Below are 22,034 nucleotides of genomic sequence, written 5' to 3'. Positions count from 1 at the left end.
GGATCCTCTAAAAGGCAGACTCTCTTCTTCTTTGGTCTTTCGTTTTCTTAAACGCACCATAGTCTTTGCTTGGTTGTGATTGAAGGGAGCTGCTGTTATGGCTAAGCTGCTTTAACACTTGTTGGATTCCTTCCTTCACACACAGACACAGACACAGACACAGACGCGCACACACACACACACACACACACATGTACAAACACAGACACAGACACACACACGCACAAACACACACACCTATACACACACACACACACACACACACCCTTACACACCTACACACACCTACACACACACACACACACACCACTGTGTAGCCGCTACATGATTACTATTAATGTGATTTGGATTCAGTGAGTCTTCAATTCTTTTTGATCTCGACTGTCTGAATGTTCTTAAATAATCTTGTGTTAAATTACACACCTTCAGAGGCTTTCAAGGTCTTTTATCCTTTTCTCTGTCCATATGCCCCCGTATCGATTCTATAATATTCATATTTTTTCTGGAACGCACTTTTGTTATAAATACTGTTTCCACATTTGCTGTATATTCCAGGTGTGTGTGTGTGTGTGTGTGTGTGTGTGTGTGTGTGTGTATATATATATATATATATATATATATATATATATATATATATATATATATATATATAAAACTACAAAGAGAAAGACTACAAAGAGAAATGTATGTCTGGTCATGCATTTCAGAAAAAAAATAATAATGTTGTAAAACTAATTTGGAGTTTGCCCTTTTTGAATATCAAATGTCATAAATATTCCTATTTTGTGGGACCAAAAAAAATGAATTTTGAATGGTCCATTTACAAATGGGCACATAAACACTCTTCACTCATATAAACACACACAAAAATCCAACCAAACAAAAAAAACGTCACTGGTATCCTTTTTTGATACCTTCATGATATATCTATAAAAGGTCTGTGCATCTGTCATTTGGGCCACATTATACTTGAAACATATACACTGTATCCCAGGAACTGTTGCAGAATATCATATCTATTTAACACAAAGGTTACAGGTGAATGCCATCATGTCCTCACGTTTTTAGACTAACTGATGAAGGTGCTAACAGGCAGCTCAGGCTCTGCCAGGCTTTCACAATTTGTGCAGGGGGAACAAGCAGATTGGACTTCAAAATTTTTCAGAGGGTTTTCAGAACGTTAACCAGCTGTTCACAGAGAAGTTGGTTAACAACTGGTTGAGCTTCAGGGATTCTTTGTGTCCCTGGGGGTGCAAGTAGCAAATTGCGCTCACGACGAGGCAGGTAACCCCAGGGGTGGTGGTTTCCACCAGAGTGGAGCATCTTTTCTGTGCTTTCCTTTTGTTTAATGTTTTATTCTGCTACTGTCCTATGTAATTTAATGTGTTTCTATGCCTTTGTAAAGCACTTTGAATTGCCTTGTGTATGAATGGTGCTGTACAAATAAAACTGCCTTGCCTTGCCTTGATACAAACCAAGAAAACCACTTTAACAGACTATGAGTATAGTGGACATATCAGACTGGACTTATAGCTCTTATTCTAATGTTCTATAACAACTGCTGCCCGAATAATTACAGTTTAGCTGGTGCTTATCTTCATATACATATGAATTCAATTTGTCTTCTTCTGTTCCTTTTTTGCCAGTGGTGCAGTACAATAGTTTGTCTATACACATACAGTTTACCCAGTAAAGGAAAAGAGCCATTCATTGGCACTGGACACTGAAATGCATAAATAGAAAATGTGTTGAAGTTCACTTTGAGAATAAGTAAGATTCAACAAAAATAAGCCTATTCCTGAAATTTACAAATAAATCACTGATAAGGTAATAGATGGAAACATACATTATTATAATAGCACCAGTGATTCATAACTTTCATGACTTTATACAAGGGAATGGAGACTGTTACACAGATTTACAAAATATCTACAGTTATCTCAAGTAATTGTGATAAGGCAAATACATAATAATTGTGACAGGCCTAATTACAGCTGAATGATTTATACAGTGGTTACAACCTCATTACAAACTAGTAACCCAGTAATTAACCTAGTATTAAACAATTTATAAATCTTAAAAGACAAGTTTTATTAACCTGAATTTAACAACCAGCAAAAAAGAGCATCTGAATTTCCACACACACTCAGATTGGACGCAATGTCATGTTTTGGTTTCCACTTTTATTACTAAAGTTGTCCTTTAGCAAACAACAGGAGACAAGCAACAAGGGCTTAGACGTACTGTACATTCCCTTTGTAACAATCTGACTTAAACAAAGCTGTCCTCTGGAGATTCAACAAAAAACAACAAAGATGAAGTGATCTGGAAAGTAACAATATAGACACACACCTTTTGCTGCATCTAGGAAAAGGTGCTCAGGTGTTAAAATGTATTAAATTGGGATTGAAAAAAAATAACATGTAGAAAATGAAGGGAAAGAGGTAGAGGAGACCTAAATGCACCAAGAAATATTAGATGCAATTTAAACATGTGCAGAAAATGCAAAATACATAACAAATACAGTGCAAACATAACAACACAAATGATTGAACCAAAGTGAAGTTGAAACAGTGGATGAAATAAAGACACTAGAAGATAGGAGAATGAACTGTGTGACTGACAGCATTTTGTTTTCAAGGTTCAACGGTTAAAAACAGTTAAAAAACGCTGGTGGCATGAGGTTAGTTGATTGATTGACTCAGCTTTACCCTGCGATAACATCTCTCAGTTAGATAGATAATTCAGTAATAATTTATAAATGGAAGCAGATGCATTGAATGGGCTTCAGTTTAATATATGTAGATATATAGTTCATATTAAATGATGGTTGATTGTTCTGCTTATTTTAGTTGCGTTATCTGGTGTGTTTACATTTCTGCAGCCTGTTGATGCAATAGATCACAGATACTCCTACTTAAAAACATTAAAAAACATTCTGAGAGACCAGGCTACACAAAACCATGAAATAATCTACCAGATATCCACAAGGAATTATAACCTTATTGCTTTGAAGGTTGTTTTTATTCCAACATAAGGCGGCTTTCTGAAAGATGACAGCTCAGACTATGATGGTTCAGTAGCAGTTTAGTAGAATCTCAACCAGCCCCTCTGACTGTGGAATGTATTCAATGTGGTCCAATTTTCCTCTGTCAAGCCTCTGCACACGTATGCAGCACAAGGACAAATGAGTCTCACAAGAGAGGGAGGCCCCTCGACAAACAAAACAGGAACTAGAAAAAAACAAATAAAACAGAAAAAAAACCAAACAGCCTCTTTCAAAATGTGCAGGAACTAGTTAACAGCATCGGTTTAGAAAGAAAACATGTTGCACAGTTCAATCGAGAAGTTGCAAAGTGCTTGATCTTCTTTGTGAATGAACGTTTTGAACGTCTGCATCAGAAAATGTTTGTGTCATTAGTTCAATTTGACCCTCCGACAATTGTGCTCTCTTTAGATGTTGTCCAGGGAATTCAGTCTTATCAGTCACAGAGAGTCGACAGGAACAGACAAAGTGTGTGTGTGTGTGTGTGTGTGTTTGACATGAGATGCAAAGTGTGTTGTATAATATGCATGCAGTTATATATGAGTATTTGAGCTATATAGAAATAACAGTCTGTGTGTGTCTCATGTATGTGTTGTTAGCAGTCATCATCCTCAAAGTGTGTTTTCTGCAGAACCTTTACGTGACGTTCATAGATCTTGAGGGCGGGACCAAGTCGGATTGACAGGCCAGTCAAAACATCATTACGCTGCATGAGGAGAAGAGACTTTCCATCGATTTCCTAATAAAGAGAGCAAAGCAGTGTGGGTATTGTAGTTAGCTAAGTACCTGTAGAGAATTATTGGTAGTTTTCGATGGGTGCAATACATCCATTAGGCCTGTGTCTGCTGCCACCCGGTGGATGTAAGAGGAGGTGCAATCTCACCTGGGTCCTGAAGGCAGCAGCCTGCTCTGGGAAACCTGCTGCTGTGAAATAACTGACCACGTCAGAGACTGTCCAGTCCACTGGGCTCCTGCTGAACTCCTCAGTCTTCAGACACCTACGACAGAACACAGGCCAACTGTAACTTCTATTAAGCCTTGTGTTAAAAACAAAACCTGTGGGAGATACAGTTAACAGCAGAGGTTACACCGTAAAATGAAGAGAATGTTTGTTTTTACCCTTAAAGAAGAACAACCTTTTTTATGGTGAAATTAATTTTTCTCTACAACTCACCTTTCCAAAGTGAGTCATCATTATTTATTATTTTATCCTTTGCATTGTTTTTTCATTTAATTTACTGATCAGGTAGATGTTGATAAAAGCCTACAATAAATTCACTTATCAACAACATATATCAGTAACTGAAAGTAAAAACAAGTGTTTAGAACCACTGACATTTATCACACTGCACAGGTTTTCTTGGTACATCTGTGTTGCTGAAGATGATGGTGTTTCCACATTCACTGCAGAGCCATTGAATGTTCAATGAAGAGCTGAGAAACTGCATTTTACCTGAATTATTTACATGTATTGATAGAATTAGTGGTTTAAAAGATAAACATTTTAGATCAGTAGATGCTTTAATTTTCTTTTTTTCTGTGGCTGTTGAAGTGTTTGAAGAAGAACTGAATTTCTCAATAAAGCACATACTGTTGTTCTGTGGGTGGACCTAAGCCTATTTACTCTATTGTAGGGATTCAGGACAGGCTTTACTTGTCTCCTTAAGTTCTCCAAAAAGTTTAATCCAAACAGTTTGAAATGCTGGTCTGCAACTTCTCAAAATCCTATATAATGGCTTCTCCAGAGGATAATATATGCTCTATGTTTATGTACTGACTGACTCTGTGAAAACTTTGTGACTTTCTTGAGTTTATGAGATCTTTAGAGATGCTTTTAAAGAAGCACCTGACTGCAAATCCAGACCCGGACAGACCTTGTAATTTTCCTCATAAGGTAAAAGGTTGGTTTCTGTCTAGATGTGTCACAAAATTTGAACACACTTTCAGAAAAAGTGCAACAGAACATGATAGTTAATGCATTCCATCAATTACTGCAGTGCAAATACTAAGAGTTGAGTTTTCCTTATAATCATCATCATCATCCTAGACAAAGGAGCTGATTCACTTCTGAAGCTGTCCTTAACCTCTGACCCCTGAACCAAATCTCTGATCTGAAGCCTTTGTCTGTCATTTATTTCTGAAGCTCTTTATGCATGGTGGTGTTTCACTGTTTCCACCTAATATAGCATTTATGTTTCTTTCTTGTGTTAATTCAGTGAATACTGCAGTTTTGTTAGAGGTCACATTTTCAGACATGAATACTTTTTCATGAAATACATTTTTAATTTCACATACTTGCATTAAACTTTAATCAATACACTACTATTTCCACCTCTTGAGAACTTTTTTTTCTGCAATATTTCATGATATGTATTGTTGGTGTTTCCATTTGGGTTTCTTAATGGATAAAAAGGAATTTTGGCAAAATATTGTCATAGCACTTTGACAATGGGAAGTATATATTTTTTGTCACTATACCATTTTTTCCTCTGGCACATTTATGTAACATTTTGTCATGCCAGGTATATTAGTTCTTAAGTGATGGCCAAAATGTGTTTCATAAGGTCAGAGACTTCAGCCTTTAGCCTTTAACCACCAAATTCCGAATTCAACCTTGAGTTCAAATGAAGCTTGAAATTCCCTCAAGGCTAAAATATAATGTTCATGAGAATGGAAGGATGTACAGACAGATGGAGGACATGAAACCATAATGCCTGCAGGGTTCCTACAAGTTTCTACAAGTTAAATTTAACATGTTTTAAGACCTTTTTTAAGACTACTCAGAACAGGATTTAAAGCCCATTTCACAGCCTATTTCACAGCCATACTGGCAAAAAATTTGTGACTCTTAGAATTTAGGAAAATGTATTTATTTATTCCAGCGTCTTGATTCCCAGTGTTGTGAGTCATTCCTCACTGGGGGCTGCAAAGTTACCGATAAGTAGTTCCTGATTACGTCCGTCAAGTATAATGGCGGAGGTTATGTTTTCATTGGGGTTTGCTTGTCTGTCTGTCTGTCTGTCTGTTAGTATAGATAACTCAAAAAGTTATGGATGGATTTTGATGACATTTTCTTGTTTCTTGTGCCAGTATGTTGATACTGGCACAAGAAACAAATGACTACATAACAGTGGTGATCAGGGGTGGGGGTGGGGGGGCCATGGCAGAGGTCGTTTCTAGTTTCAATCTAAATTGTTGGGTTGGAAGTGAGTAGACTAACTTTACTTTGTGGTTTGGACATTTAACAGATACATTTAAACACAATACAGTGAACAAGTTTGTGGCAACATAATTTAAGACCTACCACATCAAATTTAATACCTTTAAAGAGTTTTTTAAAGTATTAAATGCAGATTTGTAAATTCTAGGCTTTCAAGACTTTTTAAGACCCTGTGCTTGGGGCTACAACTGTTGGTGGTAGGGTGGAGGCATAAACTGGACTTTGCTGCAGATCCACAGAACATGCAAGACGTACGCTAAACTTGGCAGCTAAATTAATCTGCATGCCGTTTTCAGTGCTCACCCTCCACTGCTAACTCCTCCGTTTACCCCTCGTTCGTCGGACAGGCTGGAGTCTCTCGGGGAGGCGGTGGGGGTGAGCAGACAGGATGACACGCCAACCTCCGTCTTACACTCCAGACCTGGGGAGGTAGAAGTCACCACAGTTAGAACCCTTAACTGCTAAAGCCAAAACACACACACACATACTGTGATGTTATCTGTAGAGCTGAACTCACTGTTAAAACCTGATGAGGTGTGGTTGGATCCATCATGCTGCATCTAAGAGTGGGTCGCACAAAGATGCAAATCAGTGAACATGACAAAATCTGTATCTGTCATCTAGAACATAGAACAGAGCTGGAAAATGAATGTCGACACCAGGTTAGAAGTAAAATCCACCTGGATGAACCAATGCAGCGATACGACCTCCACTTAAATGAAAGGATAAAAGTAAGTGGCTGTACTAAGATACATCAAAACTGAAGTATGACCATCTGCTGAGGAAGTGAAAATGATGATGTGCCTTGGAGGAAATGGGCCGGGGGGAGACTAAAGTTTGACAAAGCTGATGACTCGCTCCCAAAAGAGTACTGAACACAAGAGTAGTGGAATATATAAGAGGGATTTTGCATTCTGAAAAGCTACCAAAATAATAATAATAATAAAAACAACCTTCCTACTACAGCAGAGGCTCATCATTGTAACCATGAAATGCTTGGTTTGAGATAATTTATGCATAATTACGGTAAAAGCCATTTCTTTAGTAAGGGACCTCTCAATCAAAATAATAGTAAAAGAAATAGCTTGATGATGATGATGATGTAGCACAGGATCATGGGAGTTTTTGTTTTTACTGGTGCTGTTAATGAAAATCTGTCTGACATGACTCAAGTAAATGTCATATTTACAGATGTATATAAAGTGACGCCAATGACAGTAGTGTTTCAGTATCATGAAGTGTAATACCGCTGATGGCCACTAGATGGATGCTACTAAAGCCCTGGCTCTCACAGTGTTGTAATGACCTTTTCTCCTTCATTTTTTCATCGTTCTTTTCATCATTTTTCCTTCAGGAGTCATTCTAGTCAGATTAGTTTATTTCGACCTTCTAATAAGTGACTTGGTGCATCTTTATTTGTTCTTGCATTAATTAAATACCCGTACAAGAAGGCGTTGATGGTTACCATGTCGGGATTACTCATCCGCCACATCAGAAATTCAGACAGACTGTTCTTTGAATTTATTTATTTATTTATTTTTGAGTTAATACGTTACACTAACAGACTGTTTTTGTTGGCATTTTACAGTTAGTAAACCAGTGCGTATCATCAGTTCCCTTTACTCCACCCTTTTAGTCCAAATATGGTCACTTCTGGCTCCAAGACAGTCAAAATGGCAGAACGCAATCTTATATTTTCAAAAACCAAAGGGAGATGTCACAATGGCTTCATCCTTTTTGTAATATACAGTCTATGGTTATGGCAATTAATTCTAATAAAATAACTCAAGTATATATTTTATTACATATCATTAAATGACAAAAGGTGTGTCATATTATGCTTGATCCATTATATGATAAATGACGCTTTTACAACCATATTTTTTTTTAATTGAAATGGATGGCACTTGGGGTTCTTATACACAACACATATTCATACAGGAAAATATCACAAGGGCAACACAAACAAGGAGAGTTAATGTGACACAACATGGAATACATTTCAAGAGGAAATATTTGTATATCAATTCTGAAATTAATTTTAAGTAAATGGCAAAATTGTATGCAGATAATAAAAAAAAATCCTTCAGTGTTACCAGTATGTTGCTGTACGTGTACTTAGGTGTAATTGTTCTCAGAATTATATGAAGTAGAGTGTTGTATTTTTTGGAGATTTCCCAGTGGTCACTTTCCACTGTATGGTGTTTTTTTTAATATCAGTGAAAGGTGGAACTTTTATTTAATGTAAATTGCAGAAACTATTGTTTGATGCTATGAACATTCTTACACTGTTTCCTTGGAAAATTTAGAGGGATCATGTCTGAAATTCAATACCAGGAAACTAGGACGCTTATAAAAATGATGGAAGTCGAAGTAGCACACCTGGTAATAAATAGGTTCACCCTTAATACGTTAGTTACTTTTATTTTATCCTGTTTCATGTTGCTCCTTTACTTCAATATACACAGCTTGGCTGAAATAGTCTCCACCTGGATTTAACTCTGTAAATAGTTCAGATCCTTCTACTGGATAATTACTGCAGTGATGAACAAATTTCAGTTCTTTAACTGATGCAGTAGCTTCTCATTTCTCAAACAACCAACAGTTTGAGGATATAAAGATTAGACTGTGTTTCAATGGAAAAAGGGTCATGTGGTCTGATGAGTCCAGACTGACCCTGTTCCAGAGTGATGGGTGGATGAAGTGATTACCCATCAGGCCTAGTGCCTACAGTACAAGCCTGTGGGGGCAGTGTTATGATCTGGGGCTGGTTCATTTGGTCAGGTCTAGGTTCATAAAATAACAGAATTAAATATAGAAAAAAGACACTTACTTGGTTGGAAAGATTAGAAATTGTAAAAAGCCTTTATTTCAAAACACACCAACGCGTGTCGGCATGCGCCTTCTTCAGGCCCTTTTAAGTGCACATTGTGGATGAAGTGATTACCCATCAGGCCTAGTGCCTACAGTATAAGCCTGTGGGGGCAGTGTTATGATCTGGGGTTGATACATTTGGTCAGGTTTAAGTTCAGTAACATTATGTGTCCAAAAACATTATGGAAACAAGTGGGGCCAGGCACAACAAACCCCGCCCCTCGCACATATTGTAGCATATTTTGGCATCGATCCAGCTGATGTCATCATGTCTATGCATGTGCTGATGTCAGCATATCAACTGCCTCTATATATGTCAAGTTTGAAGTAAATTGAAACAAAACTGATGTTTTTATAGACATTTGAAATTGTGTCCATTAAAAGTAAATGGAAGAAGAAAAAAGATTTTAAAAATTCATAAAACTACTTTTCCCAACATGTAACCACATCTATTCTGGGTCACTGGCAATCTATAAACGCAATTTGGTATAAATTCAACCAATAGTTTTGCTCCTACAGACATTTGAAATTTCACCCATTATAAGTAGATGGGAAAAAAAAAAGATTTTAAAAATTCATAGAGTTTGAACTTTGACTTACTTTTCCTAAAATATACCACATCTATTCTGGGTCACTGGCAATCTATAAACCCAATTTAGTATGAATTTAACTGATAGTTTTGCTGCTAGAGTGGTAAACAAAAAAACAAACAAACCAAAATCAATACCCACTGCCTCCTCTTTGGGGGGGCAGGGTAATAAATGTTTCCTAAGTTTACTGAAATGATGCCATAGAAAATGCATGCAGTAATCAAAACTTAAGACAGTCGAGCTAAACATTACCATGTGGGACTTACTCTTCTAAGCTGCTTCTTTCAACTGACATCAATAATAGAGATAAATAATCATCAAAAGTATCATACGATGGCTCTGTTGAGGTTGCACCCACACATTAGACATTATATTAACAAAACTGGTAGGTGATGACTTCTTCTTCTTGTAGGTTATAATTTAAATCTTTGTAGATTGTTATCAAAATCTGGTCAGCTTTCCTGGAAATACTCTTCTGGAATAAGGGTGAATCACTGTGTTATGAATTGGCAAGGTTGTTATTTTTCTTCCTTCCAGTATTTGTGTGTTACTGTTTTGAACAACAACATCCAAGCTGATACTACACCCTGAAAACAGCCAGAACAAGCATCATTTTATATGTTGTCTTTCTAGACCTTTTTTTTTTTTTTCTTCATTTTAAAAGCTTTCTCATGCGCATATTCTACCAAAACAAATTCTCTCCCCATGCTATTTTGCAAATCCTGTCACAGCATCCTCAACTCAATGTCGCCCAACAACTAGCCAAACAACCCAATGAATGTTTACCCCTGTTCCAGAACGATAGTGGACGGTGTCAGACTTATCTACAGCACTGGCACAGAGTGACCGGAGTGTGGAGATATGACTGGATCTGTGAGACTAATTAAAATCCACAAATAAATGATGTGGGAGTTGAAGAATATGCATTTCCAAGACCTGATAAGACTATAAATGCTCATTTATAAAACTGCCCATAAATGTTTTCAGCTGTTTGGTCCTGCTTGATATTCACTTGTATTAGTATGGATGTTAATGTTCATTAATTAAACACTTAATGGAGTTCAGCTCACACAGCTGTTTTTGGAGGCAAGACTAGTTTTATGATGATAGATAGATAGATAGATAGATAGATAGATAGATAGATAGATAGATAGATAGATAGATAGATAGATAGATAGATAGATAGATAGATAGATAGATAGATAGATAGATAGATAGATAGATAGATAGATAGATAGATAGATAGATAGATAGATAGATAGATAGATAGATAGATATCGAAATTTACAATTTATTTCATACTGATTATTTGAAAACTTGCTGCATGATTTGATCATACTGTTTGATGATAAATTTGGAAAAAAACAAAACAAAAAAAAAAAACACAAACTTATGAATGGTTAAAAGATCCCATTATTACTGATCAGCCATAACATTATGACCACAAACCACCTCATTCCAATGGGACCTGTCAGTAGGTTGGATATATTAGACAGCGAGTGAACATTTAACCTTGGAAGTTGATGTGTTAGAAACAGCAAAATGGGTAAAAGTAGAGATCTGAGTAACCTTAACAAGGGATAAATAGTGATGTTCAAATCACTGAGTCAGATCATCTCCAGATCTTGTTGGTCATTCCCAGTGTAAAGTGGTTAAAGCTGACCAAAAGTATCTAAAGAACAACTGAATCTCAACCAACCCAGCATTATGAGACTATAACATTATTACCACCTGTCTAATATTGTGTAGGTTCTCCTTTTTCCACAAAAACAGCTCTGACTTGAGGCCTAGACTCCACCAGACCTCTGAAGGTCTGCTGTGGTATCTGGACCAAGATGGTAGCAGCAGATCCCTGAAGTCCTGGAAGTAGAGAGGTGGACCTACATGGATCAGATTTATTTGTCCAACACCTCCCACAGATGATCAGTTGTCCTGATATTGACATGTCCTTCCTTAGTTCATTTGTGGTCAGTACTAACCACTTCAAACCAGGAACACCCAACAAGACCAGTTGTGGAGATGTTCTGACCTAGTCATCACTGTTGCTATACGGACCTGGTCAAAGACACTCAGCTCATTATGTTGAACATTTTGCTCAATCAATCAATCAATCAATATTATTGCCACTTGTACTGTCTGTGGTCAGAAACTTATGGCTGATTAGATGACATTTCCAGGTATAACCTACCTTTCCTCACACTCATTCAGATGTAATATCCATTTATATTGAATTTCCATATATGAAGTTATATCTACAGTGAAACCATATATAGTTCATGCATATATTACATTTCCAACTGTGAGGAAATGAGACTAAATGTTTTTTTTTTCATACTATGAGTAAAGATTTGAGACGTTTGTATCTGTTATGGTTCTATTGTATGTAATTTGTACAGTACATCTACTGCACAATGTCTCAGACTCAGATATTGTACTTTGTAGATGTTCTGACTAAGTCATCACCGTTACAGCATGGACCTGGTCAAAGTCATTCAGTTCATTACGGTGCTCATTTTGCTGTTTCTATCACATCAGCTTTGGGGACTAAATGATCAGTATTCACAATGTTAATACTTCTCCTGTCAGTGGTCACAGTATTAAGACAGATCAGTGTGTATGCACAAACCACAGATAAGATAATGATTATTTTCAAAGGTGTATATACATAAATAATCTACAGCATGACATGGTTACTTAGATTTCATTAACAACAAATCTACCAGTGCATAAAATCCTATTAACATTCTTTTTTTCTAAATAGTAAATAATAATGAAACAGATTTCTTTCCCAAATGTATCAGCTCATAGGGTTGTAATAATGCTTCTATGGACTGAAACTGCAGATCTTTTTCAATTCTGTTATTAAACTAGCCGATTTTACACTGTTTACCTTCTAAACTGTTTTGGCAGTAAAATACTGTTTTAGTGGTTTTCAATTGGCTTATTTCATCCAAAACCAGTCCAAATCCAGATACAGTAAATTCAGTTTGTCAGATTTGGCAGAGAAAGGCTGAGGGATCATCAAATCTTAAGGGACTCACCCAGACAGTTTGTTATTATTGCTTGGAAAAATGGATTCTCTGGCAGCTTAAAATGTACTAGTTCATGTAATAGATTATGTCTCACACAAAGCCATGTTTTTATTTTTCTGTACCAACTCTGACACTGAATATTGCACTTTATTATTCTTTTTTTTTATTATTAACTTTCTTTATTGGAAGCAATTTCACAGGCAACAGCATGACAGTGCAATGTGACAGAAAGGACTTCCATTCTTTCATTTTTCTTTTTATCCCTCCCACAATCCCACCCTACCCGAAAAAAGAAAATTCTTAATGTAAATCAATGTACTTTATTATTCTTTTGTTTCGTGACTTTTGGAAACACTGCATGTCTATCTGAGCTTTGGGATTTTTCGTCATTCTGATCAAGTACTGTTGTTGTTGCTGTTGTTGTTGGTGCTTTCAGAAATGAAAAATGCAACACTGTGCACCACACAAGCCATTAGGGGGTCAGAGCAGTATAAAAAGACTTCATGAGCTGCGTCAAAGATGGTGGCAAGGTTATGCATTAACTTTTGGCAAGATGACAGAAAAATGGACATTTAACCCATAAAGACCCAAACATCCACCGACAACCAAAATCATTCACAGATCTAAAATGTTTAATACCTGTTGATCCACTAATCCTATCAATACATGTAAATAATTGATGTAAAATGCAGTTTGTCATCTTTTCATGGTCATCAGATATGACCCATCTGGACGTTCAGAGGCTTTGTAGTTACCATGGAAACACCTTCATCTTTTACAACATTGATTCACCAGTATGCTGGTGTATAAGTCTCTCCATTGTCTAGCACCAAAGAACATCTCTGACATGTTGGTCCCATATGAACCATCTTGGACCCTGAGAACCTCATGGGCCGGTCTTTTGCTGGTGCTCAGAGTCAGGACTAAACATGATGAAGCTGTGTTTCAGTTCCATGCAGCTAAACTCTTCCTGATGACGTGAGACAGGCCTCTATTGTGACAATGTTTAAGTCCAGGCTGAAAACGGCTCTGTTCAACTGTGCACATAACAACTGAAAGGGTTCTATCTGCACTCTGACCTTTTGCTTTATTTTAACTGATTATTATTTATGTTTTATTCATTAAGTTTTAATTGCAGTTGTGTGTTTTTAACCAGTTTCTTTTCCATTTTTTTAAGCAGTATGAATTGCCCTGTGTATGAATTGTGCTATACAAATAAATTTGTCCTGCCTTGCCTTAAAGAAAGGTGATCGACACGCACATCCAGAAAATGAGAGGTGTGCAGGATCCAAAAAAAAATTGATGAGAAAAATAAAGGAAGGTCCGCACAACCTGTGAGTTCCCAAAGAATTTTTTAAACAAGGTGACGTTTCGGACCAAGGCCCTTCATCAGACTAGCGGACCCCCTAGTCTGATGAAGGGCCTCGGCCCGAAATGTTTATTTAAAAAATTCTTTGGGAGCTCACAGGTTGTGCAGACCTTCCTTTATTTTTTTGCCTTGCCTAAAACCCATGGAGTTTGACACATGACAGTGGATGGAGACATTTGATTTATGTTGAGTTAATGATATATTTTTCAGAAAAAATAACCATTTTCTTTAGTTTTCTCTGTTTTTGATATAATAACTTTCAACTTTAATGAACATCTACATAATTAGTACATTAAATATAGGAAAATCAAAAACAGTTTTTACCCAACAGCAATAACCACCCTCAATACCATAAAAAGCAATCAGTAACATAACAAATATATGCAGTGATGGAGACTGTGCAATGATTGAATGAATGGCTGTGTGTGTTTTGTTTGTTTTTATTTTTATAATTATTTATTTACTATTGTGATGTTTATGTCTGTGTTGTTGTAGTTGTTTTTATTATGCACTGACTGGTGGATACTTTTTAATTTTGTTGTACATGTTTCATGTTACAATGACAATAAAGACTATTCTATTCGATTCTATTCAATTCTATTCGATTCGATTCTATAAATACCAGATTTTCACTTAAAAATGCAAAATACTGTGCATAATATTAGAGTAAATGGTGATAAATCACTGAAGAAAGGTTAAAAATAGAGAAAAGTTCATCTGAGAACTGCCATGAAAGCAGCACTGGGTCATTATGGGTTAAGAATGCAACAGTGACTCATTAAAAGTTTTTCGCAGCACAGGAGGATTACACAAATCTCTATTCACTTCACCAAGATCCAGTATAAAGTTACAATACATTAACTTAAAGAAACACTAGAGAGACCTCTTTAGATCATATCCACCAAACTGACTATTTCCACTATTTTGTGAATAGACTTAAAATAAATACATGCGTCTCCCTGGATTTGGATACACTTTTCTGTCATCAGTTCTTTTGAAGTAGCTTCTGGTGGAGTGGATGTGATTTTAATATCAGTCAGTTCTATCATCAGACTGAAAATGGAGAGATGAAAAAAAAAAAGAACAATGAGTGACAAAACTAAGTCTGAAGTTACCGTGCTCTAAACAGAGATCATGAAGCTCTATCAAATACAGCAGATTTAGAAATGACATGAAAATATACTTTCAGTACTGAATAACCTTCTCGATTAGCAATAAATGAATCATGCTGACAGATATTGTGATGCAAATAAACTGTACAAAAGATCCCTGTCTCCAAATGGGGAGGAATCCTTGAAATTCTATAATCTTCATCATGACCCAGAACTTCTTCAGGGAGGATTAAGTTATACCACCTAGATTGTGTAAAATTTCCAAGTGGCATTGTGTGTTTTTTGTTGAATTATGGGTGCAGACAGACAGATCCGATCACCTGAGGGTAAATAATGCGATCAAAACAGCGAACAAACCACAGGTAAAATAAAAGAAAAAAATGTCACCGTATGTACAATACATTAAAAAGCTGCAGTGGTTTCATTTCAGTCAGAATTAGCATATGTAAATGTCCAAAATGTTCATTTCAGTTTTATTTTATTTATTTATTTTTTATCGGACTTGCTTTTATTATCATTCTTTACTACAACTGCAGAGGAAGATGCTGTAAAGTTGCTTTTCATTGTAGCCTAAAAATCTAAATAAAGTTCTGTTTTATTCTATTAATATCTGTAAATCAGCTAAACTGTTAAAAACATATACTCTATTTTCCAATTTCAGTTTTGAGATGGAGATTCAATATGGTTCATGATAAAAAATTATAAAAATAGAGCAGATGATAGTATCACATAATAATATCTGTGCTCTATTACATTTACTCAAAATTTTACACTTGTACTTATTATAATTTGCCTAAAAAACACATTGCATGCTCATATAGACTACAGATCTACCCAGCAGTAGAAAAAGGTGGCTCCACACTAAGGAACTACAGTAAAATGCTGAACAAATGGTAAACAGGAATGTTTCATGGACCTCCAGGCAGTCAAAAGAGGTGCTCTTTGGTGAAGGGACCGTCAAATGCTTTTATTATTTATGGCATGTCTCATGTGAGGTCCACTGGGACACGCCATAATGAATGAAGGCATTTCAAAATTATAAGAGAGTGCCTTGGTTTTTGGTATTTCTTGTACAGTAAGATGTTGTTTAAAGAAAAAGAATGATACTGTATTCTGTAATAATGTAAAAAAAAAAAAAAAAGAAAAAAAAGATCTATCCTGCATAATGAGCACTTTTATTTATTACCTCCACCAAGGAGGTTATGTTTTTGTTAGCATTAGTTTGTCTGTTTGTCTGTCTGTCTGTCTGTGTGCAAGATAACTCAAAAAGTTATGGACGGATTTGGATGAAAATTCCAGAAAGTGTTGATACTGGCACAAGGAACAAATGGTTAAATTTTGGTGGTGATCGGGGGTGGGGGGGCCACGGGGGCCCACTGATCTTTCTTGATGGAGGTCTGCGCTTTCTTTTCTAGCAAAGCACTCAGAGAGCGCAGACCTCCGCCAAGGCAGATCAGTGGGCCCCTGTGGCCCCCCCACCCCCGATCACCACCAAAATTTAGAAAATATTATGAGGAAAAAGTCATAATTCTGACTTTTTTCTGAGAAGTCTGACTTTAATCTCAGAATTCAGACTTTTTTCTATAATAAAAAAAAAAAAAAAATATATATATATATATATATATATATATATATATATATACACACATATATATATATATATATATATATATATATATTTTTTTTTTTTTTTTTTTTTTTTTTTCAGTGGCCCTAATCCTCTTCCGTATAGACCTGACCAACTGAACCAGCCCCAGATAACACTGCCCCCACAGGCTTGTACTGTAGGCACTAGGCATGATGGGTAATCTCTTCATCCACCTCTCTTCATCACTCTGGACTCATCAGACCACATGACTGTTTTCCATTGATCCACAGTCCAGTCTTTCTGCCCTCTATCAAACCCATCCACATACGGTGCATCCTACCTGTGCATCCATGTACAACTGATCAAGGACGGCGTCTTTGTCCTCCGGGTGGGAGCTGTTACACTGTGTCAGGGAAGTTCCCTGAGCAGGTGGACATGACATTCTGGTGAGGGAATCAAGCTCGGACATCCCTGAGGGAGCAGCAGAAAATGACCAGAAGGAGAAATGTAGTAATGGTATACAAACTAAATACTTGAAATGAGCTCAGACATACAGCAGTAAAATTCAACACAAACATTAATACAGCAGTAAAATTAATTTGAGCGGATCATATATGGCAGCAAAACACTGATGTAAACCAATTTACTTCATGAGAATATGTTTTTTTTTTTTTTTTTTTTTTTTTTTTTTTTTTTTTTACATTTCTTACTTTAAATATTTTTTTCAGGTAATAGATATTTTTATTTTAAACTCTGAATATAGACTTTTTTTTTTTTTTTAACTAATACTGGAGTATTTTGTTGCATTTAATAACTTAAACATTACAACACTGACTTAACAAGGTGAAAAAATGGCTGGAACTTGATCAGAAAAGCCTACAAATTGACAACAAATCACTTAGAAAACATGTGATATATAAATGTAGTAAAGGTTCTGTCTGAGTTTGCAGTTATTTTTTTTTCTCCATTTTCACTCTTTTGTTTTTTTTTGTTTTTTTTTTATAAATTCTTCTATATCTATCAATTCTTCAGGCTTAAAAAAAAAAAAAACAACCCAGACACCTCAAAAACATATTTCTATATATTATATAAATGTAGTAAAAGGTTCTATCTCAGTTTTCAGGTAAAAAAATCTAATTTTTACTGTTTTCTTTTTTTTTTCTAAATTCTGCTATATCCATCCACTGGTCCACAAGAAAAATGTTTACTTAACAGAGGTCTGAAAAAAACAAAACAAAACAAAACAAAACAAAACAAAAAAAAAACACAACTGACTCCTAAAAAAACGTTTCTAGACCTTTGTGGTTAATCACTTTTTCTACTCCTGATAGTGATCTTTAATTGATCGTATATTTATCAGTTATTACAATAACTTAATTTATAGTTTTTTCGATCCCAAAAAAGGCATCAAAATATAAAGAAGAAATTGAGCATAAAAACAAAGTTTGAAATGAATGTAGCTTCAAATATAATTTATTTAAATAACTACTGGAGTCTGCGCACCAGCCGTCAGGACTGTGCGGATGCAGAAGTGGTGCCTTTAATTACCTGCTAACTTGCTTTTCTTTGTACTGAACGCACACACTGGCACAAACACACCTTTGCCACCATGCTGCTGCTGATGGGGGCTCTCCTGCTTTGATGATGCCTGGATCTCAGCATCTTCTGTGGTTTTCTCAATGAGGTCTGGTTCGGTTGTCATGGCTACAGGGGATATTCCTCCCTCCTCATCAGAACTCAAGGGAACCTCCTCCTCCTCCTCTTCCTCCTTTTCCTCATTCTCCTCTCGTTCCTCCTCCTCTTCCTCCTCCTCCTCTTCCTCGCTGGCTGTTTGCATTGGCTCATCCTCCTGTTGGGATGGGGACAGCGGCTGCAATGGCATACAAAAAGTTCACATCAGTTACAGAACACCCGAGGAGATGGAAAAGGGAGCGTCTGATGAAGTTTTCAATATGGGTCATTGTGCTCGATGAAACCGCGTGCACAATATGCGTCTGAACACGTTTCTTCCAAAAGACGCGTGTTTTTAATGCGTTACGCGGAAAGTAGAGATTAAAAACACCTCCCACTTGAAAAAAAAAAAAAAACAGATAGGAGACATAGGGACTGCCGCCTACTGTACTGAAGTCTGCACCCACGGGGGAAGACGAAAGGAGAGGGAGGAGAGTGCGCTGTCAGAAGTGATACAAAGGATTTAATGAGGCAGGAAACGGAGGAGATGAGAGCACCAAGGGGCACAAGGAACACACCGGCTTGTGCCCACCGAATATCTGCACCTGAAACCCACCGAATGTCATTTACACAAAAGGCACGATGCTCGGCTGTTCGGGCTGAGTCCTCCCGTCGGCCTGCGCGTCCTAGGAGCGCACACAGACGCGCGGCAGCAGCGGCACGTCTCAAGTTTAGGCAGACACCGCCTTCCGCGCGTCAGGCCCAGACTCCGAGGTTTATCCCGCACACACAAAGTTCCTGCGACAAAAAAAAATCATGAAACTGAGCCCAAATCCAAATGTGGTAACGAAACCAGAACCTGCTCGTACTCGTACCATGCAGAGACGTCTGTACGTACTTGTGCGCGCGATTCTCGTGTGTGCGCGTTTTTTTTTTTTTTTTTTTTTTTTTTTTTTGGAGCAGGGGGAAGCCGCTCCTGTACCCCGCACCTTTTGTGCAGGAAGCTGAGCCAAACACATACTGACACACACACACACACACACACACACACACACACACACACACACACACACATAGAGGACGAACGCATCAAATGCACGTTCACGTCCTATGAACAACTACAGCTGCTCAACAAAGAGAGAGAAAAAATATTGTTTCTAAATGTGGGAAATGCACACAGACACTTTTTACGTGGAAAACATCGACGTTGGCAACCCGCAACCGTACAGCACATATTATAGATGTAGACTGGATCGGCTATTTGGCGGCTCAAGTCGAGCGCGTCCTGATACCGTGTGTGTGTGTGTGTGTGTGTGTGCGTGTGTGTGTGTGTATCTGTGTGTGTGTGCGGGTTTTAACCACTGATCATTCATGTATCACCAACACTCAACAACACTAACACAACGCAGTTCAACGCCCCTTCCATCCAGGACGTGATTGGAAATCTTAAGTTGTCAGCGCCCACCTTTTTCCCTGTGTGCTTGTCCTGCAGTGCGCTCTTTTCAAGTCTGTCAGCGGACGCATTCTTCACGGGCATCGGCTCCTCCACCACCATCCCCCTCAGTGGAAGAGTAATGTTCCCGCAGCGGGTCCTGCGCAGCCTGCCTCTCGCCACCTCTCTCTCCATGACCACTTTGACTTTGCCTCGGGTCAGTTTCTCCTCCGAAAGCCGCTCCTGACTGCTCAGATAACCCAGAATCTCTTTGAGTCCGAGCGGCTTCATGTGGCCTCTGGCGGCGGCGGCGGCGGAGCCCCCCCGGAGGTTCCTCTCGGACAGACTGCGAACAGAAGCCACCAGTCTGTCGCCCAAGTCCGAGTTGGCGTGGGTTCCCGATGTTTTGGTGCCACCGGCTCCGGCGCGAAGTTTGGCTTTGAGGGGCACAGTCTGCTTGTGTTTGTGAGGGGGGAGGCTGCTGACGCTCCCGGGGCAAGTTTTGTTCTGGGTGTCAGCTCCGGACAAGCCGGGCTCCTTCCCCCCGCAGAACACATCCACTTTACTCGGTGTTATCTTTGCGGCATCAGCGCCGTTGTGTACATTTGTCCAGTGGCCGAAACGGGGAGCCGGACAGTCCCCGCCTGGCTGCTGTCCTAATCCCTTGTCTCTCGATGCACTTGCTTTCTCCTCTTTACAACCGCTCCCGACAGCGCAGCCCGTTGTTGCGCCACAACTGAGGCACCCGTTTCCGCTACTCTGGCTGGAGGCAGGCTTCAGCTTCTTGCCGTTGGTGCTGGCTGATGTTGGAGTGTGAGGACCTGGGCTGGGCTCCGAGTCCCCCTCTCCCTCCTCCTGGTCGGTGAAGCTGTGCGCACTGTCGCCGTTGTTGTTCAGATGGTCGTGTTTGGTCCGCTCCCTCGCTGCCTCCGCACCTCCGCCGCCGCCGCCGCCGCTGGTGCCAGCGGCCGTAAACTCACTCTTCTTTCTGCTTTTCCTCTGCACCTTCGCTGCGTTTCGGTACGATATGGATCCCTTGTAGCTAACTTTAAGCACCGTCTGCGCTTGAATCAGTTTTTCCAGTTCTGTCCTGGTTCGGTCCGGGTCTGACCCGTGTCGTCTCCGGACCATTCGACAAATCCTCTCCAGATCAGGACGGGCTTTTCTCGACCGGAGAGAGTCGATTGTTTCTAGGATCCACTCTCGGTACTTATTGGGCTCGGACATCTTCTCCTGCTGGTGCGGATGGGGTTTGGCCCGAGTGCGTCTTTTTTTCCTTCTGTTGTTTCACAAGTGACGCTGTGTCAAAGCTGGGAAGCCAGAGTGCGATCCCCGGCTGGAGAATGAGGACGGAAGCCTGCCTGGTACGCTTGCGTTCGTTGGCCACATTGTGCGCTTAAGGTGGACCGAAGATGGCGCCTGCGTCTCCGCCACAGACGCAAATGGCATTTAAGGTGGAATCGCTCACTTGAAGCGCATCGGGGCAACGTTCTTTGTTCGCGGTGTCGATCTGCTCAAGTTGCGGTTCATCAAATCTGACTTGCAACGAGGAAACGCATTCATTGAGAATACGGACGAGTTCAAGCCGACATGTTTGTGTTGTAGGTGGAGGATCGGATGGAGCCTGGAGGTCAACAGATGGGTGGATGACAGCTCCATTCCGCATCAGGAGCCTGTGATGGATGTCTGACCTCTGGGATTCAACTCTTTTACGCCAAGACAAATGCAAGATGTCACTCATTCCCAACTTTCCACTGTCCACCACAAACAAATCCAGGAAGACCACACAAGTTCACCGAATTTTACAAGTAAAACTTTATTGGAATGATACTTATGTTGCAAAATATTACACTTGGTGTTTTATGTCACTGTTCCCGTGACCTTAGACGCTTCCCTTTGCAGTGTGTGTGCGTGTGTGTCTGTGTGTGTATGAGTGTGTCTCTGTGTGTGTGTGTGTGAGGGGGGTAACATGGTTTACAACGGGTCTCATTTCCCTAAAAAGTGCGTCAGTATGTAGCATTGTGCCTGCATCGAGAGGAAGTTGTATCACTGCAAAAACATCGAGGAGACACAGAATAATATTGTATAATAACTTCAAAC

At 38.7% G+C, this 22,034-nt stretch overlaps 1 protein-coding gene across 1 annotated transcript; it reads right to left on the bottom strand.

Moving 5' to 3' along the window:
• Positions 1 to 2,163: 2,163 nt before the first annotated feature.
• samd1b (sterile alpha motif domain containing 1b) lies at positions 2,164 to 21,334 on the bottom strand. Its single transcript, XM_030135420.1, has 7 exons — positions 19,968 to 21,334; positions 18,431 to 18,701; positions 17,172 to 17,302; positions 6,784 to 6,826; positions 6,570 to 6,687; positions 3,930 to 4,044; positions 2,164 to 3,785 (listed from the first exon to the last, which is right to left on the bottom strand). Exons 1-7 carry the CDS (start codon positions 21,159 to 21,161, stop codon positions 3,642 to 3,644), a joined length of 2,016 nt encoding a protein of 671 aa, XP_029991280.1. The 5' UTR covers positions 21,162 to 21,334; the 3' UTR covers positions 2,164 to 3,641.
• Positions 21,335 to 22,034: the final 700 nt, after the last annotated feature.

This window comes from Sphaeramia orbicularis, chromosome 1, assembly GCF_902148855.1.
Source record: "Sphaeramia orbicularis chromosome 1, fSphaOr1.1, whole genome shotgun sequence".
Lineage (NCBI taxonomy): Eukaryota > Metazoa > Chordata > Actinopteri > Kurtiformes > Apogonidae > Sphaeramia > Sphaeramia orbicularis.
This window is presented reverse-complemented; position numbering and strand designations above follow the sequence as displayed.

Coding starts and splice junctions, on each gene's coding strand:
- samd1b (XM_030135420.1), bottom strand. CDS start 21,161: ATGTCCGAGCCCAATAAGTACCGAGAGTGGATCCTAGAAACAATCGAC. Junction 6,827..17,171: donor AGTTGTACATGGATGCACAG/GTAGGATGCACC, acceptor ACCCACTCTTAG/ATGCAGCATGATGGATCCAA. Junction 4,045..6,569: donor GGAGGAGTTAGCAGTGGAGG/GTGAGCACTGAA, acceptor GTTCTGTCGTAG/GTGTCTGAAGACTGAGGAGT.